Source organism: Aspergillus fischeri, genomic scaffold (assembly GCF_000149645.3).
Source record: "Aspergillus fischeri NRRL 181 1099437636247 genomic scaffold, whole genome shotgun sequence".
Lineage (NCBI taxonomy): Eukaryota > Fungi > Ascomycota > Eurotiomycetes > Eurotiales > Aspergillaceae > Aspergillus > Aspergillus fischeri.
The window spans coordinates 1,292,366-1,319,471 of NW_001509772.1; the positions used below are offsets into that span (position 1 = coordinate 1,292,366).

At 48.8% G+C, this 27,106-nt stretch overlaps 9 protein-coding genes across 9 annotated transcripts, besides 1 other annotated feature; 5 read left to right on the top strand and 4 right to left on the bottom strand.

The window, feature by feature from the left end:
- Positions 1 to 7,139: 7,139 nt before the first annotated feature.
- NFIA_036930 (uncharacterized protein) lies at positions 7,140 to 8,092 on the bottom strand (the record flags this gene model as incomplete). The annotated part of the gene is made up of 2 exons (XM_001266017.1): positions 7,140 to 7,685; positions 7,748 to 8,092. The coding sequence occupies 2 exons, from the start codon at positions 8,090 to 8,092 to the stop codon at positions 7,140 to 7,142; spliced, it is 891 nt and encodes a 296-aa protein (XP_001266018.1).
- Positions 8,093 to 8,298: 206 nt separating this feature from the next.
- Positions 8,299 to 9,213, top strand: NFIA_036940 (1-(5-phosphoribosyl)-5- ((5-phosphoribosylamino)methylideneamino)imidazole-4-carboxamide isomerase HIS6; the record flags this gene model as incomplete). The annotated part of the gene is made up of 3 exons (XM_001266018.1): positions 8,299 to 8,598; positions 8,687 to 8,873; positions 8,930 to 9,213. The coding sequence occupies 3 exons, from the start codon at positions 8,299 to 8,301 to the stop codon at positions 9,211 to 9,213; spliced, it is 771 nt and encodes a 256-aa protein (XP_001266019.1).
- A 1,096-nt stretch (positions 9,214 to 10,309) lies between these two features.
- NFIA_036950 (uncharacterized protein) lies at positions 10,310 to 10,825 on the top strand (the record flags this gene model as incomplete). The annotated part of the gene is made up of 4 exons (XM_001266019.1): positions 10,310 to 10,347; positions 10,408 to 10,465; positions 10,582 to 10,674; positions 10,748 to 10,825. The coding sequence occupies 4 exons, from the start codon at positions 10,310 to 10,312 to the stop codon at positions 10,823 to 10,825; spliced, it is 267 nt and encodes an 88-aa protein (XP_001266020.1).
- A 682-nt stretch (positions 10,826 to 11,507) lies between these two features.
- Positions 11,508 to 13,238, bottom strand: NFIA_036960 (Elongator subunit ELP3; the record flags this gene model as incomplete). Its single annotated transcript, XM_001266020.1, has 1 exon — positions 11,508 to 13,238. The coding sequence occupies one exon, from the start codon at positions 13,236 to 13,238 to the stop codon at positions 11,508 to 11,510; it is 1,731 nt and encodes a 576-aa protein (XP_001266021.1).
- A 447-nt stretch (positions 13,239 to 13,685) lies between these two features.
- Positions 13,686 to 15,112, top strand: NFIA_036970 (succinate--CoA ligase (GDP-forming) subunit alpha; the record flags this gene model as incomplete). Its single annotated transcript, XM_001266021.1, has 7 exons — positions 13,686 to 13,852; positions 13,937 to 13,965; positions 14,039 to 14,165; positions 14,228 to 14,290; positions 14,363 to 14,388; positions 14,453 to 14,535; positions 14,612 to 15,112. 7 exons carry the CDS (start codon positions 13,686 to 13,688, stop codon positions 15,110 to 15,112), a joined length of 996 nt encoding a protein of 331 aa, XP_001266022.1.
- A 1,669-nt stretch (positions 15,113 to 16,781) lies between these two features.
- On the top strand, positions 16,782 to 19,465 carry NFIA_036980 (RFX family transcription factor; the record flags this gene model as incomplete). Its single annotated transcript, XM_001266022.1, has 3 exons — positions 16,782 to 17,422; positions 17,483 to 17,803; positions 17,977 to 19,465. The coding sequence occupies 3 exons, from the start codon at positions 16,782 to 16,784 to the stop codon at positions 19,463 to 19,465; spliced, it is 2,451 nt and encodes an 816-aa protein (XP_001266023.1).
- Positions 19,466 to 20,627: 1,162 nt separating this feature from the next.
- Positions 20,628 to 21,873, bottom strand: NFIA_036990 (uncharacterized protein; the record flags this gene model as incomplete). The annotated part of the gene is made up of 2 exons (XM_001266023.1): positions 20,628 to 20,751; positions 20,813 to 21,873. The coding sequence occupies 2 exons, from the start codon at positions 21,871 to 21,873 to the stop codon at positions 20,628 to 20,630; spliced, it is 1,185 nt and encodes a 394-aa protein (XP_001266024.1).
- Positions 21,111 to 21,179: a microsatellite.
- A 1,510-nt stretch (positions 21,874 to 23,383) lies between the features above and the next one.
- NFIA_037000 (E1 ubiquitin-activating protein AOS1) lies at positions 23,384 to 24,760 on the top strand (the record flags this gene model as incomplete). The annotated part of the gene is made up of 4 exons (XM_001266024.1): positions 23,384 to 23,426; positions 23,494 to 23,551; positions 23,616 to 23,787; positions 23,849 to 24,760. 4 exons carry the CDS (start codon positions 23,384 to 23,386, stop codon positions 24,758 to 24,760), a joined length of 1,185 nt encoding a protein of 394 aa, XP_001266025.1.
- Positions 24,761 to 25,278: 518 nt separating this feature from the next.
- On the bottom strand, positions 25,279 to 27,058 carry NFIA_037010 (Ytp1 family protein; the record flags this gene model as incomplete). The annotated part of the gene is made up of 5 exons (XM_001266025.1): positions 25,279 to 25,583; positions 25,652 to 25,781; positions 25,856 to 26,698; positions 26,781 to 26,858; positions 26,942 to 27,058. The coding sequence occupies 5 exons, from the start codon at positions 27,056 to 27,058 to the stop codon at positions 25,279 to 25,281; spliced, it is 1,473 nt and encodes a 490-aa protein (XP_001266026.1).
- Positions 27,059 to 27,106: the final 48 nt, after the last annotated feature.

Here is a 27,106-nt window from a genome sequence, read left to right on the forward strand (position 1 = left end):
GGCGAATGATAGATGGTTGGAGTAATTTAATAAGAATAATAACAAAAGCCCGCTATTTCTGAAATAAATCAAAATAAAAAAATAAAACAGACAATTAAAAAAAGAGAGAGAGAAAGAAAAGAAGCTAACAAGTTACAACAACTAAATAAAAATTTTATCAGAATAATAATTATATACAAATAATGAGAATAATACTCGTCGGGTTTTGGGATCTTGACAAAAAGGAGCGCCGACCGAGACCGCCGATCGAGTCGCCCAGTTGAACACTTGGTAAGGTACTTGGGGCCCTTCTGGTGGACACGCCATCAAAAAAACAGCCAAGGCTTCCAGGCGTAATCTCACGGATAGCTCCATCAAGGTACGGTACCTTAGGTAGGGGAAAATGGAGACAGGCGCCAGGGACTGTCCAATTGCCTACAAACTGAACAATAAATGCAACCTTTCCAGCCTCAATACGTGGTACGTTACGGCCTACTTACTGCTTACCATACTACATCTTACTTAATTGGGAATCTTGATCCACTACACACATGGAGAGATCCACTGATCCCGGCTGAATATAGAAACAAGTTGAAAGATTCTTGGTATTCGAACAGTTACTTACCGTCCGGCTGTACCTCTTGTGACAAGCGGGGCTAATCTGTAGGTCAAGGACAATTTCAATTGGTGCCACATCCTATCTACCCTGCACTCGGGTGCCATTGCCCCCTCTTCTTATTATTGGAGTTCCGGGGGCCTTTTGGGTCATTCTTCTGGATCAAATATCGATTCTAGGTATTATTCGGATTCTTCCACAGTGAAAACCAATAGTTGGTGCGGGTCTTCAGCAACACTAGTTTAGCTTGCAACGGGCTTGTCAAGCCCAGATTTTGATAGAGAGTCATGCCGTTATTATGGCCAACGACCAGGCCCGAGAAAACTCCATGGTAGGCTGTTCCAATAGTATGAGGGGCCGATGAGACTGATAATACAGAAATACCTCATGTCCCATACAATAGATGCACTGCGATCGTAGCCTGACAACTCCGTAGATTATCTACATCCAACGGACTCTCTGCAGCTTGAACCCAGTCTGCCGAAAAGATAGTGAAGTGGAGATCGGGAGAGGCAAAGTCGACTACCGGACAATTGCATTCTGGAATCAATGACCTACGAAGCTAAATTGGACCCAGCTCCCTTCCGGAGCCCGTATTTCGGATATATCACCAAAAGAGGAAATAAGGGGCTTTCCATGGAAGGTAAAGAAGGAATAGCATTGACAATTATGTAAAGCAGTGATGCTTTGGTAGTGCACCAAGAGCATTGATATCAATATGTATTATTTACTTTGTAGACAAGGTCAGAAAAGAGCTACAGCCATTGATCATCGCTTTGATCAAGAGATCACTATCTTCAGGCATTCAATCAGCCTATAGCATCTTGATATGGAGGTCATCTGCAGTGATGCAGGTGCAGTCTGCAAGCTGACTGTCCGGAGTTAGGACTTCCCTACTGTACCTTACAGAAAAGCCTGAACATCTCAGCGGCTACGTTGATTAAGTGCCCTCCCTTTTCTTTCAACTATGTGCATCCAGTGCACGTACAAGTTGCGGTCGCTGAGCGCAATCAGAAGTCTCAAAATTGGGGCAATCACATGTCCATAACCTCAAGTTAAAAGCACGTAACACACCAAGCTTCTATCGTGGACACCTGTGATAGCTATGTAGAGCTAGGAAGTTACCTTTACTTGGTGGTATGTGCTTTTTGATCTACTTTTGTCATGATCAGTGCAATCATGCGATCTATCAACTTGTCAGTTGTCAGTCAAAGAATCGACAGGTACTCGGGAAGGTGCCGTTGGTTGGTCAACTTTGGGCCCCATATTCAAGAATGCCAAGCCTCCATTCAGTTCAAACTGGCGCGGGAAAACAAATGTGAAGCATCCGCCCTGTGTTTCATAATTCAGATGAGCGCTTACCCTCAGCCAATGAGGTACCGCTAAATCCCGGTCCGACCTGAGCCGGTTGGTGGCAGACTGGCAGTGGCAATGGGTGTACCATGTATGTATGTACCTAAGGTACTCTGCAGTGTACACAACAGCAGCCTGCCAGCGAGGTATGAGATGATCAGTAGACAATAATACCACGGTAAGAGATCGTCTTCATGTAGATTAACAAAGGAAATGACTCGTCAATCTACCAACCTGAAGAGAACATCGGACTTGAGCAGAGGAACGTTGAAGCAAATATCATCCAACGCTCAAGCCATAAGTTTTACTAGATTCATTGATCCAGGCTATCGCCGGTACGGAACATTGGGTCATTATTATTAAGTGAGTAAGGGCTCCTTTGACTTTAGGTTGATTCCGTGTTGATCCTGGTGACTTGAAGGTGTCATCGTAGCAATGATCGTAGTGGCGGCCCTCGCTCCTCGCCACAGAACACGTCTATGGAGGGTACTCCGTACTCCGTCCCATCAAAGCATACTTTGATACTTTGAGGTGAGGAAGGGCAACAAATTGCCACATACCAATGCCATATTATATACATGTCCGCCATTCAGTCAGATACCATGTATCCTTACTTGGTCAGACTCGTCCATACTCGGCCGTTGGAACTTGGATCATAACGATGATCGACAAAGCTAACCTGCCTTGGTACAATAAGGTTGATAGAAAACGGCAACGTTATGGTATCTTTAGAGTGCTTGCTTGAATCATCATTCTCTGTCCCTGGTCGTCCATACTTTTGTAGTCTCTCATTCTGCAGAAGTTGTGGACAGAGCTTCGGCTTTTGACTGATCATATTATTATTAAAATTGAAATTCATTCCATCTCAAAACACACACGGGCCTACGGCAGTCTAACTCTACCCCCTGGTCTAGTTATATAAGTCCGATAACGCAGCAATGGCAATTGTCATTGGTCCAATCGCTGCTGTTATGATATCAACTGATTGCTTCGAAGTTCAGGTACCCAGAGGCGGTAGACTGCATAGACTCCACCGTTTTAACCGACGGTCTTGAAGGATTCGTGAGTTAAATTCCTACTACTACTATTCAAGAGTGCAGAGAGTGAGACAGGAGAATACCTACAGAGTAGATCACGACCCAAGCGCAGACGCTTCTCCGTTGAGTGTGGAGGTGCGGTTCTAAGGAGGTTGCGATTGGTATGCTACAGGGGAGATCTGCATAGTAGACAGGACTAACGAAGCGGCCATGAGGCCATGACTCGAGACAGTCAGTAAACCTTTTTCAGCCGGGATTCGACAGCATGGGCAGGAACTGGCCCGAACGCCGATTCGAATAGCACGGAGTGAGTACTTCAAGGGAAGATGCAAGGCTGTTCTTCGGTTTTGATGTCTGCCGTTTTTGGACAGAACTCGAGAGGTTTCTCCTCGGCTCAAAGGTTAGTCGCCTAAATTTCTCAGCTGGCTAGAGAAAGCCTGAAACTACTCCGTACATACATACGGATGTAGTCCAATGTGTTGTAGTCTTGAAGTCTTGGGGAACTTGGAAGTTGATGCCGGAGGCTTTCCTGCCGGCTGGGATCCACCAGGGGTAAAGGGGAAACAAGCGTGGTAAGCCCTAACTCTTTCCATATCAGGCAATTCAGCCTAGATCGAAAATAGTCCCATTTCACAATCCCCAGCGTTCAGAAAACTGAGGTATCCTAGCACTTCTTTCGTAGGTAGTGTCTACGTACTACGGAGTAGTTACTACTTACTAACAAACTTTCGACTATAGGTCTCGTTTTCGTAATATCCCGAAGTAACTTGACTCAGCATGTGCAGTTTGATCACCCGCTCTGAAACAACTAGAAAAAGTTCCAGAACCTTAAGAACGAACAGTGATGATATGATGGTGTAACTAGTATGTCGATACTAGTACGGAGTAGGGTAACCAGGTAGCCTAGGCTGCCTAGCTCGGGCGTACTGTGGATTCGACTACCCTACCCGTATCAAAGCTGACGGCAAAATTCCCCGAGTGCGAAAAAATCGGACGGCTGGGTAGAGAACAAGAGATACTTCGAGGCTCTAAATATCGAGACAATCGCTGATCACTAATCTCTCACCGGCCGCTTGTATTACTCCGTAGGGGACTCCGTATCTACCTGCGAAGCGCAGTGAGAGTGCAAGAAGTGCTCGTTAACTGTTTATCTTATTGCCCCCGCAAATTCAAGTCTGGAAGCGAATTCTCTCTTACTTGAATCCTTCACCCTCAGGTTAAGCGACGATCAATTTGTATGCATGGATGGTTGCGTCCTCGGGCCTCAGCCTAGAGGGCTCATACCGGGTCAGACGCAGCGTGCCTTACTTTAGTGACTTTTAGTCTTCCTTATTGCATCGTAGAACTGGTAAGAACTTGCGGGGAAACATATCGATCTCTCGGTTAGACGGAACCTGCATATCATGGTATCGATTATCGCCAATAATTTCCCGCCTCTTGAAGTCTTCTCAGGCCGTCCTTCCCGATTATTCATGGAAGATTGCGCACCAAAATCGAAAGTGATCGCCGTGAGAACACTGCTGTCCAAGTTTCCCCTCACACGGTCAGCGCTTGGGGACTCAGGAGATCCTCCTCGGTTGATCGACTATCCCGGATCCTGATAAACATCCGAGAAACTCTCTTCTTAGTAGTGTCGCTCCGTCAACCACATGTCTTCCAAGTAAGTTGCGACTGCCGTCGAAGCTAGAAAAGAAAAGTTTGGCAGCCAAGGGGTGCCATACCAAGTCAGCAGACTTTGCATTGATCGCCTCCTGTGCTCATGGACCCACTCCAACAATGAGGAGGTATGAGGCTGTTAGGGAGACGAATTGTTTTGACAGACTGAAAGGCCCCTCCACAGGCTCAAACAACCAAATTTCGGATGTCAAAACGGAAGAGATTAAGTTTGCGCTGTCTCTTAGATCAACCCACAATGTCTTACACCGCGACATCGTGATGCTTGGGGTATCCATAACCCATCCACGGAATGCCAAGCGAGGTATCGAGCACTACTTGCAGTGATTACGTATCCTGGGTGGTTGACTCTACCACTTTACACCGAGCTGGCTATCATCTTCAGTATAATCGACAGTGCTCTCATCTTGTTTTCTGGTCAGTACTCTCAGAATTAGCCATATATGTTTTGTTTGTTTTGTTTCCCCCTCGCGTGTTGGGAATCCTGCTCCTTCTCCGAAGCATGTTAGTAACCAGGAAGTGATAAACACTTCTGCTCCGTACCACTTTCTACATCTACTGGGACCACTCCCAGCCTTCCAGGTAGAAACTAAGACCGTATCCAAAACAAAGACATAGACCAATTCTCCACCTTCTGCGAGTCAACATGACCAGCAATGGCCTCGATGGACGATCAACCATTTCCCTATCTAGCAATGGGATGTCCTTAAACTCCTTACAGTTCAAAATGGAGTCCTCGACACTAAAGATAGATCTAGAGTCTTGATCTTGACTCGTGTTCATGCCACTGGATGGCTGATTTGCGGGTCTGCTGGTGACCACTAACTGCGCTGTTGGCAGCGCCTTGAAGGGTGCGACGAGCCGAGAGGGGTCTATTGCAGATTCTGAAACAGGCACCGGAAGGGTGCCGTTGGAGCAGTCACAGCGACGGAGTTAAAACATACATTATTAAATCTGTAGACACTAGACAATCATACTTGGTAGAGACTGCGTGGGTTCTTCCTGCATGTACCCCAGTAAAAGGATTGCATATGCATACTATGGCATCATGGTACTCACACTACGGTAGACATGGTTAAATGGTGGCAATCGGGACGGGGCTCGCAATGATTACATCTGGGCATCTTGTGTGCATCGACGGCAAGAAGGCCGGAAGGCATGTTCCTCTACACCTCCAACTTGCATTAGATCGTTAGCTAGCCATATGAGACTAGGCACTTCATCTTCTGTGCGGAGAGCTCAAACCATTCTTTAGTCGGACTAGATGGCGAGAGCCGGAGTGCTTGAGCTTACGGTTTTCCGTTGGTATCTGCATTCACGGCACTATGAGCATGCGTTGCACGAGTCGTAGAGTCAGAAATACGGATTTTCTGGCGATGGAATACCTCTACGTACCAAGACGTCACTCAAATAGGTAGTCTAGATCTAGTATTTGCTGGCGATTGGCGAAGGAGGGCACAGACATAGCCAGAACTGGGGAAGATCTGGTCCTTTCTCAGGTTTGGAGCATTGCGGTGCCAATACCTGTCCTGATAGCTCGCAAAGTCGCAAGAGACCGTGTAACCTTCATTCGTACACAGACTCGAATTTCGAGTCAAGATACTTCGTGGCGGTGGAACTCGGAGCGAAAATACGGAGTATCAATGTCATGTTTGTCATCATAATGCAGTAGTTAACTAGTTAACTAGTCAAGACTAAAAAAGCAGTCTCAGCAGCTGGGCCTGGAGTTTCCTCGGGCGATCTGAAACCACGTCGAGGTGGACAGGTCTCTTGATTGCCTTGACAGAGTCTTACGGAGACTCCTTCCTTCTGCCCCGTGAAAGTTCGCACTCTGTAGCAACCAAGTAGCAAGCCAAAAAGTGACGGCCCCACAAACTAATCCAAACAAGTGAACGACAGGGTTCTCGAATTTCAGGGGGCGTTTCAGTCCTATCGCGACCCGGAAGGCGGAGGTTTCACCATATCAGGAACAGTGCACAAGTTCGGACCACTTTTTTTTTTTCGAACAGTCTCAAAACTTCCACTGAGATGTTAGAACGTGCTTCGACAAATATTTCCTAGAATAAGACTGGAGAATAAGGTTTATTAGTCCCAAACTAGAAGCACCCGAATGAACCGACGATATGGTGAGCGATATCAATTTCAGGCGTCGCTCTCTGTTACATAGCGAAACGACTGCTGCAAAGCGGTGGAATGGCTTCGCAAGCTAATGTGCCTCAACGATGCTGTCTCGAGTAATGGCTAATGCTATTGATCAATAGCTCCGCCAGTGGCGACGATAGTGGTAAGGAATGGATCGAGAAATTCGCAAACAGTTTGAGAGTCATCCAGCGCCTTCCCGGGATAGCAGTGGCAGTCCATGGCTGAACCTTCTCTTTCGCGACCTCTATCGATACCATGACAATCGCCAGCTTGTAAGAGACCCTTGAGAGTTAACGAACTTAGGCGACACAGGTGCCAACATCTTGGGGAGTCTCAGCTTATCGCCGTCCCCTTGTCTTCGTTTTTCCTCTGCCTCCTCTAATTGAGCGGCGCGAGCTTTGAACCACGGCAATGTCTCGCTTGCTCAAATTCAAAGTTCCACCTGAGAGCTTTCCGATGCCAGGACCTGCGATGCCACGTTCACGCCGTCCCTTAGTGACTTTCGATTTGTGCGTCGGCTTCTCGAGAATGATTCCATTCTCCTTAGCTTCTCGTCGTCGCTTCTCCTCCTTCGTCAGTGCCTTAGCTTTGATCCCCCTACGGAGCGACGAAGGCATATTCTGCTGATAGAGCGATGTTTTGGCCCCGAGAGACTGCATCCTCAGGTCTAGAGCTTTCAGACGGTTTTTGCCGGTTGGCGCAAGTTCCGATGCGGAGTCCAAAAGGTGAGACTCCTTGAGCAATCGTTGCAAAGCAAGATCATTCTTTAGGTGTTCCGCATCCATAACATCATCATCATCGTCATCCTCCTTTTCGTTCTTGGCCTTTTTGGAAGCAGGTTTTCTGGTTGTCGACTCTGTAGACAATGTAGGTGGCTTTGCGGTCTGGCAGGTTCGTAGAGCTTAGTTAACCATGTATTATTCTAACTCCCATCTAGAAAACATACCATAAAAGCCTTCCGGGCTTTTTTGTCCAGTAATTCCTTCTCCTTCGTGGTTCTGTCCTGGTACTCGACAACCTCAACCTGGTTGCTTTCCTCCTCCTCGGACACACCATCCCATTCCGACCCAGACTCCGATCCATCATTGTAACCCTGCTCGTCTTTTTGCGACTCTTGCCCACAATTGATCTGTCCATCAGGCAACTCTAAGGGCTCAAATTGTGCCTCGAAGAATCTCCGGAACAGGTCATGAGCAGAAGAGGTATCTGGGACAGTAGAGGTCTGTTCTTCGTCTTCTGTCTTGAAAGATCTTGACACAACAGCTGTATCTCTCTTTCGTTTTCCGATCATTTTGAATTGGTCTGTTTAGTGCAAGCGTAGTGTAAGTGGAATCTGGGTCATCGCCCCGAAGCTCCTTTACCGCTTCATTTTTTTTGCGGACATCTTCCGGTCACGTGCGATAAGATAAGCACAGCCCCTCGTCCTATCAAAGACTACTGTGGGTGTTACCACTATTGCCGGAAACCATTCTGTGGGAACAGATTGAACTTGACAAGATGACCAAGTTTCGGCCTTGTATTGACCTTCATTCGGGTCAAGTGAAGCAGATTGTTGGGGGCACCCTGAGTGATAGAGATTCGGACCTAAAAACAAATTACGTATCAAAGCTCCCCGCCAGTCACTACGCAGAATTATATCGGAAGCATGAACTGCGCGGTGGTCACGTTGTGATGCTCGGACCTGGCAACGACGAAGCTGCAAAAGAAGCGCTCTGTACATGGCCGGGGGGGCTACAGGTTGCAGGGGGAATAAATGACAAGAATGCTCAGTATTGGATTGACCAGGGTGCAGACAAGGTAGGTCTTCTTCTCGTTCTGGCTGTATTTGGTCGAACCATCTGTGCTCTCGCTTGGTACAATGAATCTGTAACTCATCTCTATGTAGGTTATAATTACCTCCTTCCTTTTCCCGGAAGGAAAGTTCTCTCTTGAGCGATTGCAGTCCGTTCTCACGGCTCTGGGAGGTGACAGATCCAAGCTGGTCTTGGATCTCAGCTGCCGCAGGAAGGACAACACATGGTTCGTGGCCATGAACCGCTGGCAGACTATCACGGAAATGGAGATTAACCAGGGTATACTTCAATTCATTTCTGTGCTTCTCACTGCACCGAAGCTAACCCTACCCCAGAATCAATCTCAATGCTTGAGCCGTATTGCTCCGAGTTCCTCATTCATGCTGCGGATGTGGAAGGGCTACAGCAAGGTATTGATGAAGAGCTTGTGGCGAAGCTGGCCGAATGGTGCTCAATACCTATCACATACGCTGGTGGGGCCCGAAGTCTGCAGGATCTTGAAAAGGTCCAAGTGAGCAGTAACGGAAAGGTCGATTTGACTATTGGTAGTGCTTTGGATATCTTTGGTGGCTTGGGTGTAACGTTCGATGAGTGTGTGCGGTGGAATCAACAGCATTGATTATGTATCATACATAAACTCTTGCTGGCATATATACAGATAGTGCAAACCTCTACTGGGAAGCTCCATGAGGGGGTCACTCGTACAATAAGGTGTTTATGAGCTAACTCTGTTCAATATGAAGCAAAAGGTGCCTCTCATTAACTGTAAGTGCGTCGAATCGTCAGCCAGAGGATGAAGTCTCGTGTTCATGGCCGGCGCGAACGATCAGGTGTTGCACCGCAGAATGAGAATGGACGAAATCCAAGCTTCTTTTGCTATCCGGCATTTACACCTGGACTTCGGATTCCTGGTGTTCTTTCGCATCCGGATAGTGAGCTCCTTTGTCTTTCTTCTCATTTTCCTTCTTCGGAGGCTCAGCCGGGGGGTAGACGTTCAATGCCAGCTTCTTACTACTCGGTAGAAGCTTGGTGTGCCTCGTGAATAAGAACCCTAAAGCTCAATCAAACTCTCTGCCACGGCAGGTTCTAGTAGTAGCTAGGAGTCAACTGAAAATGCGGCCAACAGTGACAAACATTCAATCCTTTGATTAAGTTCTACAGACGAGCATTTTTCTGTAATCCTCATGCATCTGGCTGATGTTCCTGTACACGAGCGGGTTTAAATCTCCCTTTGGCGGAGTACATGGAGTTCTGAGTCTGCCTAATAGGCATCTTGAGAATGTTAGATCCAACATGTACATTGCCGTCTGATCAATTGAAGAACCCAGCATTCTAGTCATTCTTGTAGATGGAAATGATGTTGATGCTTTCGCCAGTGGATGACGGAAAATGGCGAGCAGACGACGCTCATTGGACCTCACATGCCAAATGCGGCTAAGGTGGATCAATACTACCTGAGCTCTCCGACTCCCCTCTGGAGTGCAAGCGGCAGACCATACGGAGTACAAACATCAAAAGCTCCTGCATCTCCATTATTCGAGCTCTCATGAGCGAAGCCGATAATTCGCAATCGACTTCATATTCAATATATCACCTCCATTGTCTCTTACAGGCCGATTGCCGATCGTTGCGAGGATAAGTCGACCTCTCAGCCAAACCGCATTGCTTGACGTCTATCAATCACTTATCGCACCTCTGGTCACGACAACGTCAAAATGAAGCCCGTTGTATCGGTTCTAAATGCCTGGTCCTGGTAAGGTCATTGTCTCCGTCCAGAACAGAATCAAAATACTAACAAATACGTCCGATACAGCGTGGTCATCTCCGCCTTCGCAATTGTCATTCTGTCCATCCTCGGATCGTTATACAAGGTTCGTCTGCTGCCTTACGTATCCGCTCAACAACCATATATGCTACCTCAGTCCCCTTTGGCTCCGATCACAGAGAACAGTGGATTATTGTGATGGCCTGCTAACGACGTATCCAGAGCGAACACCATGGATTCGTCGGATCGGAAAGCGACCCCGAAGATGGCGGTGCAGTTGCTGCTTCGATCTTCACCGCGGTGGTCATATACGCTGTAAGTCTATCGCACCACCATCCTGCGCATCAAGTACTATGGAGTGGATGTGCTGACACATTGTCGTCGGCAGTGTTTCTTCGTTTTCTGTGCCTTCCAGGCTTACCTGCACACGAGAAGCCGCCGGGGAGGTGCTATATCGCTAAGCTAGACAATTTCTTATATATTCCTCGCAAGAAAACATGGAACTCGCCGTTTGACTTATGTCCGTCTTACGAAACAAAGGGATATGTCAAGTGCCTCTGGGGACGCTCATGAATGTGTGTATCTCTTCCGATTCGGCTCACGACGGCTGTCGATCAGATGACGATTACATTATCTGCTGAGCCTTCGTTCCGGCGATTGTGATGTCCGTGATTGCTTTAATCAGGTGTGGTGTTCTTGCTTCAACGGTATCTGTCCTCGACGATTTTAGAGCACACTTTCTTTACCGTGGTTTGTCCGGAGTACATATTGTGTCGTTGTGTTTGACATAGAGCTGCTTCAAATCTATTTTTTACTGTCACAGGGACAATTACAGATAGCAGAACTGGGCCTCGCACAAAACAGTATCCAACTCTATCATTTCGAGGTCTTGGAAACTGGGAAGAACAAAAGGACTATCAACATATTCACATCCAATGATGAAAAGCAGGGGTTAAGACATGTACCGGGATCGAGATTGTAATGCATCGAACCACTAAACGCCATGATGCAAGAAACGCCTGAAAACACCCAATGATGCCATGTACTCTCGGCAGAACCCGACTTTTTGAGAGCTCAACTTTTCGAATCCATTGTCATATCAGTTTTCGACATCAAACAAAGACAAAACGCTATCGTGCTTATCCGAGTTAGAATTCTTCGTCTTCAATTGGGTCGAGCATCTTGGACATGTAAGGACCGTCCAGTGTGTACCCGAGACGAGCATAGTAGCTGCGGACACCGACTCCCGAGATGACGCTGATCTTTCGGCTTCCGTGTTCTTCTCGCGCGATCCGCTCGGCCTCCTCCATTAGCAAGGTTCCAAATCCTCGGTGCTGGAACTTCCGCGGATCGCGGCCGTGGAGCGGTACCGCAGAGCCATATACGTGGAGCTCTCGCACAATACTCGTCTGCTGGCCAGTGAATTCCGGACGGAAAGTGTGAGTCGTGCTGCACTTTCGCAGGCGCAGTAAGCCGATGAGAATATCCTGCTTAGGATCTTCATAGGCGAGGAACGTTTCCCAACCACCGTTGGCAGTATAGTCTCGACGGATGAGCTCCACTTGCGAGGGGCGGATTTTGTTTTTTACTTCATTGATACCAACTTCGCGGGTGCGCACATCACGACATGTTGTACCAAAGTCTTTCATGCGTGCCAAAGCCAGTTCTCGAAGGTTGCCATTCTCCACGCCGGAAGTGACCAGAGGCATGGGAATATCTCGCTGCACACGGTAGATACGCGTCCACGGAGGTACTAGCGCAAGGATTCGAGCGACAAGATCTACCAGCGCGTTGGGGGTGTAGTTCTTGTAGCGACCCGTCCTCCAAAGCTCATACAGGCCTGTACCCCGAATGACCAGTGTCGGATAAATCTTCAGACCGTCCGTACGGAAGGCTGGGTTTTCAAAATATTCCTGAAACTGGAAAAGATCCCGTTCCATGCCGACATTCGGCAGATCCGGCATCATGTGGCTAACGACCTTGAACCCAGCATCCTTGGCGAGCTTGAATGTCTCTGCCACCGCAGCGACAGTATGGCCTCGATTCGTATCCCGCGCAACATCTTCATACAAACTTTGCACGCCAATTTCCAATCGCGTGCACCCATATCGAAGCATATCACTCAGATGAGTATCCAAACAGTAATCAGGCCGCGTCTCGATCGTAATACCCACGCATTTTATGTTGCTCATTTCGCCTGCCTGAACAGCCTCGTCAACATTGTCCGTCTGGTACCCACTCAGCGCATTGTGAAGCTGAGCGATGAAGGATTCTCTGTAATCCGGCGGAAGAGACATGAATGTGCCACCCATGACAATATATTCCACTTTGTCCACGCTATGGCCGAGAGACTTGATCTGATCAACCCGACCTCTCGCTTGTTCAAACGGATCGTACCGTGCTCGGATAGCGCGCATCGATGTCGGCTCGTAGCCAGTATATGACTGTGTCGAATACTCAAAATCCGAATCAGGTCCACCAGGGCAGTAGACACAAATGTTACCGGTGTAGGCAATATGCGGACAACGGTGAGGTTTGCTCATCACGGCGACAACGGCAATTCCCGACGACGTCCGAATAGGCTTCGCGATGAGCTTGGGTAAGATATATTTCTTGTATTGTTCCGGCACGGCGGCGATAATAGCTGTCAAGGGAGGTTGCGTAGCCAGGCGATGCTTCTTCGCGATTTGGCCGCGCAGCTTGTTGAGGTTGATATCTTTCCTCGGTTTGGATGAATCCCTCTGCGCTTCATATTCCTGAATGAGCACGTTTGCAATATCAGAGCAAGCTCGCATATAACGTTCATTTTCTGGTGGAAGTTTCTCGTTGCCCTTCTTGGGTTTGGATGGTGGCGGCATTGTCATGGTGAGGGTCGCCATTGTGAAATGGATTACTGCGACGATCGCAGATCAAAATAGACCCTTAAAATCACAATGCAAGAGTTGAATGGTACTATAAAGTCCAATACTAATCTTCCCAGCTAGATAAGCTAGGATGAAGGAATAGTCACGATACCGCTGGACGGAGGGGCAGATTTGTTATCGGCAATATTTGTATGTGCTCAGGTATTAAATTGATAGGAGAGAGATGGGAAAAAAGGATCGCCAAGAGAGCCAACCCGACCGCCGCGACAAATCGGATCCGCTTAAAGCTTTGTCCCGAAAAGTCCAAACCCCAAACCCATCCCGGCGCGTTTTCCTGCTGAAGTGTCCCATGTCATTTTGATATATTCTGCAGAGCTTCCCCAGATCTTCAGTTCTTTTCTAGCACACTTACCGGTGCACTCTCCCCTCTATTTTTCTATCCTTTGCATCTCATAGGCAACTATGCAGGCTTTCCGCCGTAGTACCCTCTCTGCCCTTCAGAATGCCGCTGCTGTGCAGCGACGAGCTTACAGCCAGGGCAGCTCGATCTACTCTGAGACCGTGAACAACCTGCGCATTAATGCAGACACCAAGGTTCTCTTCCAAGGTTTCACTGGAAAGCAGGGAACGTATGTTGCGGCGATATCTTGCCTTCCCATTTCAGATCCATACAAAGATGCTGACGTTGCTTTTTTTTTTTCCGCTACAAACAGTTTCCACGCCGAACAAGCCATTGCCTACGGTACATTACGATTAACCCCTTGATCTTGGTTGTGCCGGTCTACGACAGGAGTTCAGGAGCTTACAATTCCCAGGAACCAAGGTTGTCGGTGGTACCAACCCCAAGAAGGCCGGTACGATGCACCTTGATAGACCTGTTTTCGCAAATGTCAGCGAGGCTGTGAAGGAAACTGGTGCCACTGCCTCTGCTATCTTTGTCCCGTATGGAATCATAATCTCCCGTTTCCGTCGTTATCGGAATGACTGATACTGATATATTCCAGTCCCCCTCTCGCCGCTGCGGGTATTGAGGAGGCTATCGCGGCCGAGGTTCCCTTGGTTGTTTGGTGAGTTGTGCTCCCATTTCAAGAAAACGCCGTAAATCAGCATCGCTGACGCCGATGTTCCGCATTTCGCAGCATTACCGAGGGTATTCCCCAGCACGGTAAGTCTCTTTGCTCCGCGCAATATAGCTTCTTTTGACGCAATAACTGACTCGGAATCAACAGACATGGTTCGCATCACGGATATCTTGAAGACTCAGAACAAGACCCGTCTGGTTGGACCCAATTGCCCTGGTATCATCGCTCCTGTAAGTTCATTCGCATCCGAATTTGTGATATTCCTAGGTCGTGCGGCGTGTTGATGTACTCCTTTCTATGTCGTAGGGCCAATGTAAGATTGGTATCATGCCTGGATTCATCCACAAGCGTGGTCGTGTCGGTATTGTGTCTCGGTCCGGAACCCTGACGTACGAGGCTGTCAACCAGACCACCCAGGCCGGTCTCGGCCAGTCCCTCGTCGTTGGTATCGGTGGTGACCCCTTCTCCGGTACCAACTTCATTGACTGCCTGAAGATCTTCCTCGAGGATGAGGAGACAGACGGTATCATCATGATTGGTGAGATCGGTGGTAGCGCCGAGGAGGATGCTGCCGAGTTCTTCAAGGCCAACAACAAGCACAACAAACCCGCTGTTGGTTTTATCGCTGGTATTAGCGCTCCTCCCGGTCGTCGTATGGGTCACGCCGGTGCTATCGTCAGCGGTGGTAAGGGTGGTGCTGACTCCAAGATTGCGGCCCTCGAGAGCGCCGGTGTCACTGTGGAGAGAAGCCCTGCCCATCTTGGTAAGACTCTGCTCGCTGAGTTCGTCAAGCGGGATCTGGTCTAGATGGACTCCCAGTGAAAGAGTTCTCCATTTGTCCCTCAGGCAGTGTGGCTTGGTTTGGGCCTGTTAATGTTGGATTGCAAGGTGGTGCGTGACTGCATTAGGGTACCTTATACTCCTCATACCTATTATTACCCCCAGGACGGTCTCTTCTTTTGTCCGTGTATTCCTTGGCCAAATGTACCTTTCCTTTTTTTCCTTTCTCGTTGTTTAGAGTTGATAAGAAGTAATTAGCTTCGATATGTAAATTTTGTCGTTGTTTATCCCTTTTGTAAAGACCCAGATTGTACTATATCTCTGGCTACGTCAATCTCGTCGCTGCAGCTGTCTTTGCGGCGGATCATCTCCTCCATAGTCACTGGATGAGCAATCAGTCCCATTGAAAGCCTCGGGCATGCAGGTATATATATCAACTGGAACGTGGGATGTCTCGCTCGAGGACTGAGACGGGTGAAATTGGATGCATCCGTTTTGTTGTAATTGTATATCCTGTCCCTGGCTCGCCCTGGCCGAATTATGTTCATTCAGATGACCTTGAACGCTCAAGTTCAACCATAAATGGATCAGTGACTAGACTAAATAAATATTCGACCCCGCTTGATTTCACTTGTATCTACGTAGTTAAATTGAAAAGAAACAGACCCATGTTCGATTAAAAGGTGGTTGCATGCTACTCCTAGTGCAGCCTGGGGACCTGTATATAATCCTTGTCTCCCAAAACAGTGAGACATCCGATCTGGACTCATCAGACCGTAAACTATTGGTCCTACATAATGTCATTCTAAGTACCTTGCGATATTGATTATGTTCGATCATTCCTTGTCATTGAGCAAAATAATGTCAAGAGTATATTGTGTCCTATCCTACAACCACTTTGCTGTCACAAGGGCACAGCTATTCAGTAAGTGCTAGCAACTTCCCCAGGAATTTGAATTTGTCTCACTGCTAACAGGCCAAATCTACTATCTTCTGATGGACGAATTATGAATAAACGGTGATCATCACTTTGAGATTCCATTCCAATGGTTTGTTGTTTTGGAGATCTGCCTGAGGAATGATCCTTACCTAATCCGCACGTGACCGTTGCTTGAGGAACCGCCGCCTCTGTTTATTCCACCTTTGCACACTCAAAACTTATGACCAGACTGCAACCACGGCCACTATGAGCCTTCGATAGCGTGTTTGCGACTGCTATAACGACCTGATTTCATGTCTTGACGAACCCATCTCCGAAATCACGAAGCTAACCCTCCAGCCTTTTTCCTCCATCGGTCTTCTGTGGTGTGAGTTCGAGTGATTGAGTTGAGGTGGCTGTAGACCCGATCATCAAAACAGACACCATTGCCCGTGGTTACCAACCTACTCGCACCCAGCAACTAACAAAAACACAACCACCTAGTCGGGTAGTGTGTAGCAGACCCTCCACTATGGCTCATGAGATGGGTAAGATGTTCCTGCGTCTCTTTCGGTGATCTGAGGCCTCTACTTTTCATCTGATCTCTCGTCGTTACTGCCCTGCCGCTAGCCTGTCTCTTTTAGCCTCCGCCTTCCGTCCGGTGTTGCTAATCCGTAGTCAAAACAAACAGGGCGAGCGGCATCTCAATGCTCGAGTGTCGCATCGCAAACAACACAGTTAGCAGGACCGCATAGTCGTCCTGGCACGGCAGATCCTATGCGAGCGCGGTCAGAAGCTGTGGTTTCACGAAACAGCCGCCGACCAAGGTCTAGAGGATCAACCGCCAGTATCCATTCCAGCACCACGCAACAAACACAGGACCAGCAGATCACCGATGGGTTTTCGCAATTCATGCCCTCCCAATCTGCCGCTGGTCACAATGTCTTCGCGAGTAATCCTGAAGACATCATTATCCGGTTTGGCCAGCAGATCTCGCATCCCGTGAATGGCACCTCGCTCGATCCAACACTCCAAGATCCTCATCATTCAGTGCTCCCTAGGGCAGAGGAATTTCCGAGCCATGCGATGCACGGGCATAGCCTCTCTCACCATTCCATACCTTCAGGCCTGTCGCATCACGGTCTGCCTGCCATGCCGATCCCTCAGTATCAAGCGATTTACGATAATAATATTGAAAATCACTTGCCAGAGCATGTGCTGGAAGACAATGAGAACTCGGAGACTGGTGCAAAGAAGAAGAAAGGTTCCAATTCATCCCTAGCGAACGACAATGAACTGCGAAAGTTGCTCCGTCAGTACGAAGGCTATTCGCTCAAGCAAATGGCGGCAGAGGTTTTGAAACATGAAGGGGCTGGGGGCAAGGCCGAGAAAGTTAAGCAGGTCTTTGCCATGATCTGGTAAGCGGACGCGCGTTTCCCATTGTTATCGGCAGGAAATCAGTACTCATGGATGCTTAGGTTGAAAGAGAATTGCCGGAAGAGCAGCGGTTCCGTCCGACGAGACCGTGTTTACTGTTGCTATGCAGAGAAATGTGGCACCGAACGTGTTTCAGTCTTGAATCCGGCTTCTTTTGGTAAACTCGTGCGCATCATATTTCCGAATGTGCAAACCAGACGTCTTGGTGTTCGTGGAGAATCCAAGTACCACTATGTGGATTTAACGGTCATCGAGGAAAAACAGCAAAAGCCGCCGCCGTTGAACCCGCAGGTCTCGTCGATCACCAATGGCCAAATTGGTGGTAGCATAGAGAACAAACTTGACGGAGCCATGCAGAAGAGGTTTGTCAATTACATACTTGATAGTCCGGGAAGAAGCAGCTTACATGTTGTTCCAGTATTCTACCACCGCCGCCAACAGATACCGCAGTGTTTCCTTCACCAACTGCGTCATTTACACCTAGGTTCTCAACGAGTTCCTCGAACGCAGGGTGTAGCTGCCAAGACACGACTAGTTCCAACGGTGACCACAGCATTACGCTCGAGAACGTCGGAAACCATTCTGGGAAAATGATTCATCAGATGCTCCACCTACCGTCCGCCGAGGGCACGTCTGTGGACAACGACTCCTTCCAACTGCCTGATATACGGGGCTATCTTCCCGGCAATACTGACACTAAGGTAGCGGCGGCTCTTGCAGCCCTTTACCGCTCCCATTGTATCTCCGTAATTGATAGCTTCCGCTACTGCAAGGAGCGGAACCTCCTCCGCTATTTCTCCGCTTTTCATGGGACCTTGACGGTTCCAGTACAGAAGCTGCTGACACACCCAAACCTCGCTCCCTGGATCAAGGAGTGTGATTGGCTCATGTACCAGAAGATGATTGCATTCGTGGCACCACTCACCACGCAGGTTGTTCCCAAACTTGTCCTGGACGCTTTTAGCTCGATATCGCAACGGCTGACTGCTCATATTGGTGAGACATTCAAAGCGCAACCTGCACATGTCAGCCTGGCAAGGTTAATACCGGCCCATATTTTCTGCAATCTGCTCAGGCACATGCTTGATGTAAACCAATCAGCCAATGCGGCCGCAGCATGGCTGTGCCATCCTGACAATAGGAACCAGATGTGGTTCGATTTTAAAACGCTTGTTGATCCAAAGGAGATGATCTCACGAGCGAACATTCCCACATGCGCGGAGCGGGCGGCAGAGCAGATACTGAAACATGACGTCCGAGCTCTGCTAACTCCTGTGGACGACCTGAACCCCTCTGCCTCTCACCCGTTCTTTACAAAGCCAGACACGGAAGCGGATCGCGCGTCTCATAAATATCCTGTCGAGGCGTCCGCCGGCGAGGAGTACAACTTTCCGGATAAGTGGATATCTTTTATACTAAACCTATCCTCCGCATTTCCCCACCATCGCACGCAATGCATCATCGAAAAGGTCGACGCCTTATGGGATTGCATTCTCCGTCGATTGACCCTTGGCGGTGCGCAAAGCTTCAGCGCCTGGTGGATGACGAAAGTTTTCTTTCACGAGATGATGTTATGGCAGGCCGAAAAGAATGGTTTTATGCGTTTCACACCGAGCACCTTGCAAAACATGAGTTATGCCTCTGACCAGCCCGGTCCGCCCAATTTTCTGCTGAAACAATCCAGCGGACCATCTAATGAGAAGAATGACCCTTTTAGCGCCTCTGATGCGCAGCAGGCTAGTGACCGGTCAAGGTCCACTACAAGTCCTTCATCCGCGGATGTGAATCCCCAACCCAGTATATCGCTCAATCGACCGCCGTCAGACGCAGGCCCAAATCAAGCTTCGGTGGAGACTGAAAAGCCGCCTAGCATCGCTGACAACATTGCCAGCTTTCACGCTCCCAATAATGACGATAGTGCTATTGACCTTGACGATGATTCAATGCTCATGTCCGTGGGCAAATATGGTGATATGATGGCCTCTGACCCAGCAGACGCTGAAGGAGATGTTGTCGTCATCTAGATGCTCATGCATATTTGCCGCATTTTACGCTTATACTTTTGGACACACGGCTCATTTTTTACGGAGTTGGATTCGGATTTGAGGAGCATCTTTTGGTTGACTATTTACGTTCACGTATAAGGTTCGGCGTTGGACGTTCTTGCACGAGGGATGAAACGAGCATCGAATTCGACAGACATAGGTCTGGAACACTGGGGTTATTCAGTTGACATTCAAACTCATTAATAGCGTGTTGGATTCCGCTTCTTCTTTCAGCATTTCTCTTTTGCCTCCGATTGGGAACACGAGACCGACGTTGATGTACATAGGATTACGGTCGATTTTGTCTGCCGAGATGGTTTACAGCTTTTTGACGGTCTTGGCCTTGGTTTACAGCGTCCACTTCTTCCTATACCGCTCTTTCTAATATTCTGCTTCGGGCGATACCCCGGGTTCGCGCTGCCTCTTTTGCATCGAAATACCACTTGTCGACGGGTTTTGCATTGTTCCGGCAACTGAGGTGGTCGAGCAGTCTCCGCTAATTCGATCCAAGGAATTATGCGCGATGTCAGCTATTCGGCATAGATTTAGGACTGCTCCCCGTCACAGTGAGTCATGCCACCTGTCGTCGCGGCAAATCGATCTTTACATTTCCCTCAGGGAACAGTCGTACTCCTTGCAAGGCTTTCTGCCCAACGCGGATTCCGCATGGCGTTTAGTGCCTCTGCCGCGCAGGAGAGACGCTCGACCTGGCATAAGATCAGAATGATTGACCTGAACTGTATGGTGGACTTGCGGCGCTTGGGCTTTGCACTTCGTTTTATGGAAATACCGTGGAGTATCATGTAATCAAACGTTACATATCCTCTGAATTCTGACTTTCCTCTTTTCATGGTCACCGTCCGTACACTCATACAATTTGCGAAATTTGGAATACATAAAGAGGTACGCAAACAACCTAGACCCGTAACGTAAACGCCATCCCGACCCACGAATTTTGGACCTCTATCGCTTTTGGTAAAATGGGATGACATAGTGTGCTTACACGAACAATTAATGACTCTTTGGCTCACTGAAAGGAAACGAGGCTGTAGGAGGACAGAATGGATGGAGAGGACACTTCGAAGTTATGCATGAAATGTTGCTTGTTGAGCTGGGCTACCGCATTGTCCTGATGGGACGTCTACCTAAATTCTCCAGCGGGGAAGAATCGAGGACCAGCAAAGCCGTACGTAATGATACTCCGAATATCGATATTGCCATCGTTGCGGGGGTTCCAGAGCTTGATCAAGATGTATCTGCCAGAGCTATTGAGGATGGTCAGCGAACTTTGAGTGATGGGATTCAACAGGATTTCGGAATTCGTACGCCGGTGGATCAAACTTGATGCTGACCATGCTCTTTGCTCGCTCTATGAAGAAGCGAGCATGGGGCTTTAACACAGGCGGAGATGATGGGCCTACAGGTCGAGACTCTAGGGGCGCGGATGATGCAGCAGGTTCGACACGATTGGGGATCCGACGCCGCCTTTCGAGCCCGCGCTGTTCCATCTCGTACGACCATTCCACGGCCTCTATACGCTGTAGCATTTCATCACGTCTCCGGTAAAAGGTAGCCTCGTCGGAAGCAACCCCTCTTTCAGTTTCACTCTCATCGCTTTCGGAGCCGTCAACATCATCCGCATCATCCTCATCGTCCATATCACAGCCATCATCATTATCAGAAACACCATCATATTCAGTCGTTACCTGAAACTCAGCCATGGGATCGGGTGCATCGGGGCCTGCTATGGTGCTGATGTCGCTATCAGAATCCGAAGGAGAATCTGTATTTCCAAATACGGCTCTTTCCAAAGTCTGAAGAGGCGTCCGGAATGCGTTCAAATATGCCTCAGAAGGCTGCAGACCAGTACGTCTGCTCCGATTAGAACGGCGAGGGGCCGGCCTAAGAATCTTGAACGCGGCGGTACGTGCCAAGACATCATCATACGCCATAGACACGAACACCATTCCTTCCTGGACTCTAAAGAGAACGGTCAGTAGATACGAGACAAGTGCACGAGTGACTGCTCGAGATGGGACATACGGAGCATTGTATCCAGATTTTGGAGCCTTGATGTCAATCTTGCTCAAGCAGAAGGGGGCGTCTCCCCGATGTTTTAGAATAAGATTGCATCGATCTGACTTTGTGCAGTAGACAGCTGAATCATTGCGCAAGATGTTCTCTGGCCACGAATTCTCGCCGTCAGAATCATCATATGTCCCGCCGTCGCACATTTTGATTTCCATTTTGAGAGCCCCAGGTACTACTTGGCCATAATGGCCATAGCGGAAAGCTTGGGGCCCTTCTCTTTTATCATCTGACTCGAGCTTTCTGCGTTTGGCCCTCCGACTGTCCCCCTGCAGGTCGGTGCCTGGTTCTAGCGGCATCGCAGAAATTGTTTCATCGAGCGGTACGAGCTCGTCAAGAAGGGATTGTGCCTCGGGAGCTCTGTTTCGTCCTTCTTGGAGTCGATGTCGCATGGGCCGACGTCTGGAAGGTCTGCCGTCACTAGTTGATCGTATGGAATTTGAAAGAGCTGTGCTAGGATTCAATCCCGCGACATCGATAGTTGAGGACCTCTGTGTCACTAGTCGTGGGTAGCCTATGTGATCAGCACTGCGCGTCTGTTCCTCTCTGTGAGGTGTGGCTGCCTGCAAAAGTTGGATCTGACGATCTACAGCTTCTCTAGCTTGCTCAAAGCTGGTCCAGTTGCGGGCTCGACTGGAACGATATTCCTCTATCTCCTGGTTGAGTATCTCCAAAGCGCGGGTAGTCGCTGAACTATCCAGATGACGCTCAGAGCTCAATAAATCCCTCAGATGTTGTAAGCGATTTTCAGTAGGTGGCTGAGATCTGTCGGAAGTTCGACTTGCGCGAGGGACACGGCGAGAGGCAGGAGGGTAATCGTAGTTCCCCGACTACAGTGTGAATATATAACAGTCAACTTAAGATGTCAGAAATGGGGCTCCACGAAATAACTTTTGAGGCTCGATAGAATCGACCAAGGAAGTGAATGTAGGATGCAGAAATGCTCTGAGTTACCCACGCACCATTCTATGAAATTAATATGCCGTCAGCTGGCGTGACAGGTCGAACCGCTCAAGAGGCGGGGATGCACTATACCAGTATGATTGAAGAATGTAAGAGGCACAGAGAGATACCGAGATGATTATTGAGAAAGACGAGACCCAGTCAAAAGAGGAATGACCTGACCAGAAGCTTGAACTCTGAGAAATAATGAGGACAGGTAAAACGACTGAGAAATGGAACAAAGAAAGTTGTCAAGGCTTTGAGTTACAAGCAGACCATCAGCCAGAACTCAGACGATGTGGAGGAGGAGAAGAAGGAGAAGCTTAGTATTATTGATAACAGCGGGAAATGATGCTTCAGTGAAATGCGATAACTTATCGGCCATGATGTGCGGCACGTGATTCCAGGATAAGGAACTGGCATTCCTCATTCAACACTCCCTCTGAATGCCTTCATTGTCTTCTCTAAATTCACTAGCTCCTGAATAGCTTTGCCGGCTATCTGCATGTGAATGGCATTCAAGGCACTGGACGCTTCCCCGTTGCTCTTCTACCCTCTCCCTGGTCCTCTCTCTTCCTGGTGATCCTTCTCATCTACACCTCCGGACTTCATTCATTTATCAAGGACAGAAGATCGGCGTCACTTTAGCTGAAATCAGTTATATTGCAGGCGACACATTGACTGTCTCTTGCGCAATCTGTTACCTCAAGAACTGCTCTCTTCAGACCCGACTTATCGAGCGCCGAGCGCGATTATCTTACTGTCACAATCATTCTCAACAAAGACACCGGATTCATTGGATTAGGAAAGCAGCTCAAGGAAACCATTCGCGTGCTCTTGTAACCCTTCAAACGCCGACCAGCAAGCATGGCATCGTCGCTAGAAAACGCAGCCCAATCGATCAGTGCTGGTAGGTGCACATTTCCCAACGACGGAGAGCCCCGGGCTATATGTGTCTGACATGCTATGATCATCAGATGAGATTGCTCTCTATGATCGCCAAATCCGTCTTTGGGGGGTCAAGGCCCAAGAGAAGTGAGTACTCTGAATTCCCAGCCTTGCGCGTTTGGGAGCTGATTCTGATTACCCTTCGTTTTAGGATTCGGTCCGCAAATATCCTTCTGATTACGTTCAAAGCATTGGCAAATGAAATCGCGAAGAACCTCGTTTTGGCAGGCATCGGTACTCTTACTATAGTCGATCATGAGACTGTCAAGGAAGAGGACCTTGGAGCTCAATTCTTCATATCCGAGGAGCATGTTGGTCAGAATGTACGTTGTCAATCGCGGGAAATTCCAAGTGAGGCAACATAAAAGCTAATCATGAGGACAGCGCGCCCAAGCTGCGGCCCCGGCGATACATGCGATGAATCCTAGAGTTCAGCTTCGGATCGACACAGAAGATATCCAGACGAAGCAGCCGGACTTTTTCGAGCAATTCGATGTTACCATCGCTACGGAGCTTGACTTCCCAACTTACTCCACAATCAATGCCGCATGCCGCATCTCCAACCGTCCATTCTATGCTGCCGGTTTGCATGGATTCTACGGCTTCGCATTCGCCGATCTGATTTCTCATGACTTCGTCATTGAACGTTCTAAATCGAATGTTTCGCCGTCAACCCAAGAGACGCCCACCAGAAGCATCATCAATATCACCACAAAGAAGGAAAATGACAAAATCATCGAGATGGTGACCAAGCGGGAAATCTACTCGCCCCTCATCCTAGCAAACACATCACCTCTCCCTGAGGACTTGACCCGACTGCCCAGACGACGGAGACAGGTCACGCCACTTCTGACATGCCTTCGGGCATTGTGGGAGTTCCAGAAGCTTTCCGGAGGCAGATTGCCTACGTTCTCCCGGCAAGATCTTGAACTGTTCACCAAGCTGGCTCGTGACCGTCACCAAGAACTGAAGCTTGACATCAGCACTTTGGACTCGGAATTTCTACGGAACTTTTTACAGAATCTCGGTAGCGAACTGAGCCCGGTGGCGGCGTTTGTTGGCGGTAGCCTCGCGCAGGACGTGATCAATGTGCTGAGCGCAAGAGAGCAACCACTACAGAACCTCTTACTATTCGACGGTGACAAGTCCGTCGCACCCATCTACCCTTTGCATCCTTTCTTCCCACCAGAGATGGAAAATGCTCTTTCTGCCATGCGTCCTGTTGTGAATGCAATTCCCATAAACGGCGAACCAATCGCGGCTCCTCTACCTACGAATCTACCTACAAATATCTAAAACTTCCCAATTGTCCCGGTTGCGAGTTGACCGGCGAGTCGGAAGATTACACGCACTCTCGAGGCTGCTCCTCTTGTCTTCCTTTTACGCACACACGTGTTTCAATACTTTTATGACTTGTACGATAGGTTCGTGGAAATGAATCTGGAAAAACGATCTCAATATAGACCCCGTCGTTTTCTTGATACATGCCGACATGAATATCAAAAAAAGCGTTGGCCTTCTCAATTATCCGATTAATGATTCTTGTAAAGCCATTCCATCCATCCGGTATATATACAAGCCAAAACAGATCGCCGATGGAGTCAGGAAGTATGGAAAAGCAGGGTACCAAATCCAGCAACGCCATTTCCAACAAGCACAAAGAATCTCAATCACATCATAGTCATCAGAGCGAGATAGATTATTCTCTAGTTTGAAAAATATGAAGTAAGGGTCTTTTGGTGTATTCAGAACGTAGATTGTCTCCTTGCGAGCCCACACAAAGATAAGCGACGAAGGAACAAGTTTCCGGCAAATCAGGCCGACGACGCCTCCTTTCCAACCAAAGGGGCGCTTTCTTCGTCTTCCGCTTTTCGGGGACCCATGACGTGGTTTCGGTTACCGGGCACGTCCTCATCTTCTTCGTCGGAGATAAGACCCTGCAACTCGAATGCCTCGGCGTCATGGACCTGCTGAGTCTCGGACGCCGAGCGGGCGTGGCCGTTAATAAAGGTAGAGTCCTGAACCGGGTCTGTGGTGCTTGAAGACCGAGAATGGGCAGAGGGCTTGGCGGAGTTGGGCCATGCGTGGACAGCGTAAATATGTAGAAGGATATTGACGACTACGTCGAGGTTAGAATAAGAACTAGCAGCCTAAAAGAGGACAAAAGGAGAAAGACGATCCACTTACAGAGGAAGAGAATGAAGGCAATGCTGTACAGGATCAGAACATAGGACACGTGGGTGATTCCAGCATCGTGGAGCAGCTGCATTTGCTCCTCTGTTGCGCCCATGAACAGGAAGCCAGATGCGTACAGGAGCTGTGAAAATAACTTGTCAGCCCAAACTACGTCCGAACGCCTAGTTCAAGAAGACAGATGCAAGATGAACTTACAAAAGGAGGCAGATATTGGAAGCTGTTAGGGTCCGAGCCGTCGAGGCTCACAGTATTTTTGTCCTTCAGCACAAAGGCAATTTCAATGATTCTGGTAAAACCAGCAGCCATCAATGTGTAGCCGAAAATGGAGTGAATCATGGTACTGATCATCAACGTCTGGGGATGAGCCGACATCGCATAACCGGTCAGCAGAATAACGATTGCGGGGATGAGATTCCGCTTGGGGCGGCCATTTCTCTTCCTGCTCATCCAAATACCCAAAAGACCGGCACACCACCAGACGATGCCCATAGTGGTATGCTGCAGATCATTGTGTACCCATGGTCCTCCCCAACGATGCTCCGTAAAAGTGTTGACGCATCCCCAGGCCGCGATGACCAGGGAGTCGAAGAACTCTTGACTGCGGCCGGTGCGGCGCAACCAGTACTGACCAACAAGCAGCAGGATAGTAAGCATGATACCATAGGCAATGAACGCACTGCCCATGATAAAATGCGCCAAACATTGTCCGAGATGATCACCCTGGCAGAAGCCATTCGCCGCGATACCCCCGAAGAGCATCTGCGTCCAGCTCACAATCGGCATCGCCTTGCCGAGAACGCCGTGCAGCACCACGAAGAACCGACGGATCCGACCATGGATTCCTTTGGAGAGATGTAGCTTGAGATAAAGACCGATAACGACTTGCACCACAAGCATAAGCATCAACAGGTTCGCGAACGAGGCATGCACGTTCTTTCCGAACTGACGGCCCTTGTGAGCGTGGCCTAGGAAGTATGCGACGACTGCGATAACCGTGCCGACAATCTGAAGAGGGACATGCCACCGCGAGCGAACAATCTAGGCAAAACAAGTCGTCAGTCCAACGTCGGTGCAATCTTCTGCGACCGGTCACTATCGACGGCCAAGGCAATGAACATACCCCAAGTACCATTCCCAGAGGGAAGATGATGCCAAAGGTAAATCCCATCAAGATCATATGAATCCATAATGTCGAGTCCTACACCGGAGGGCAATGTTAGTCCGTTTGCTCTCGCCCCTCAGGGCAGAATAGTAGCGGAGTGCGAACGACACGACACGTACAATAGGATCTTTGGAGACGGCGGCACCCTCGGGAACACTCTCGTGGCCGCCATGAGCTACGACGGACGATGCCAGGAGAAGGGCAACAAGCGCCCCTCGTAGGTCCAATATACCCATCATCTTCTTCACCAAACTCGAGAAGAGGTTGAGAGGGAGTTGAGGGAA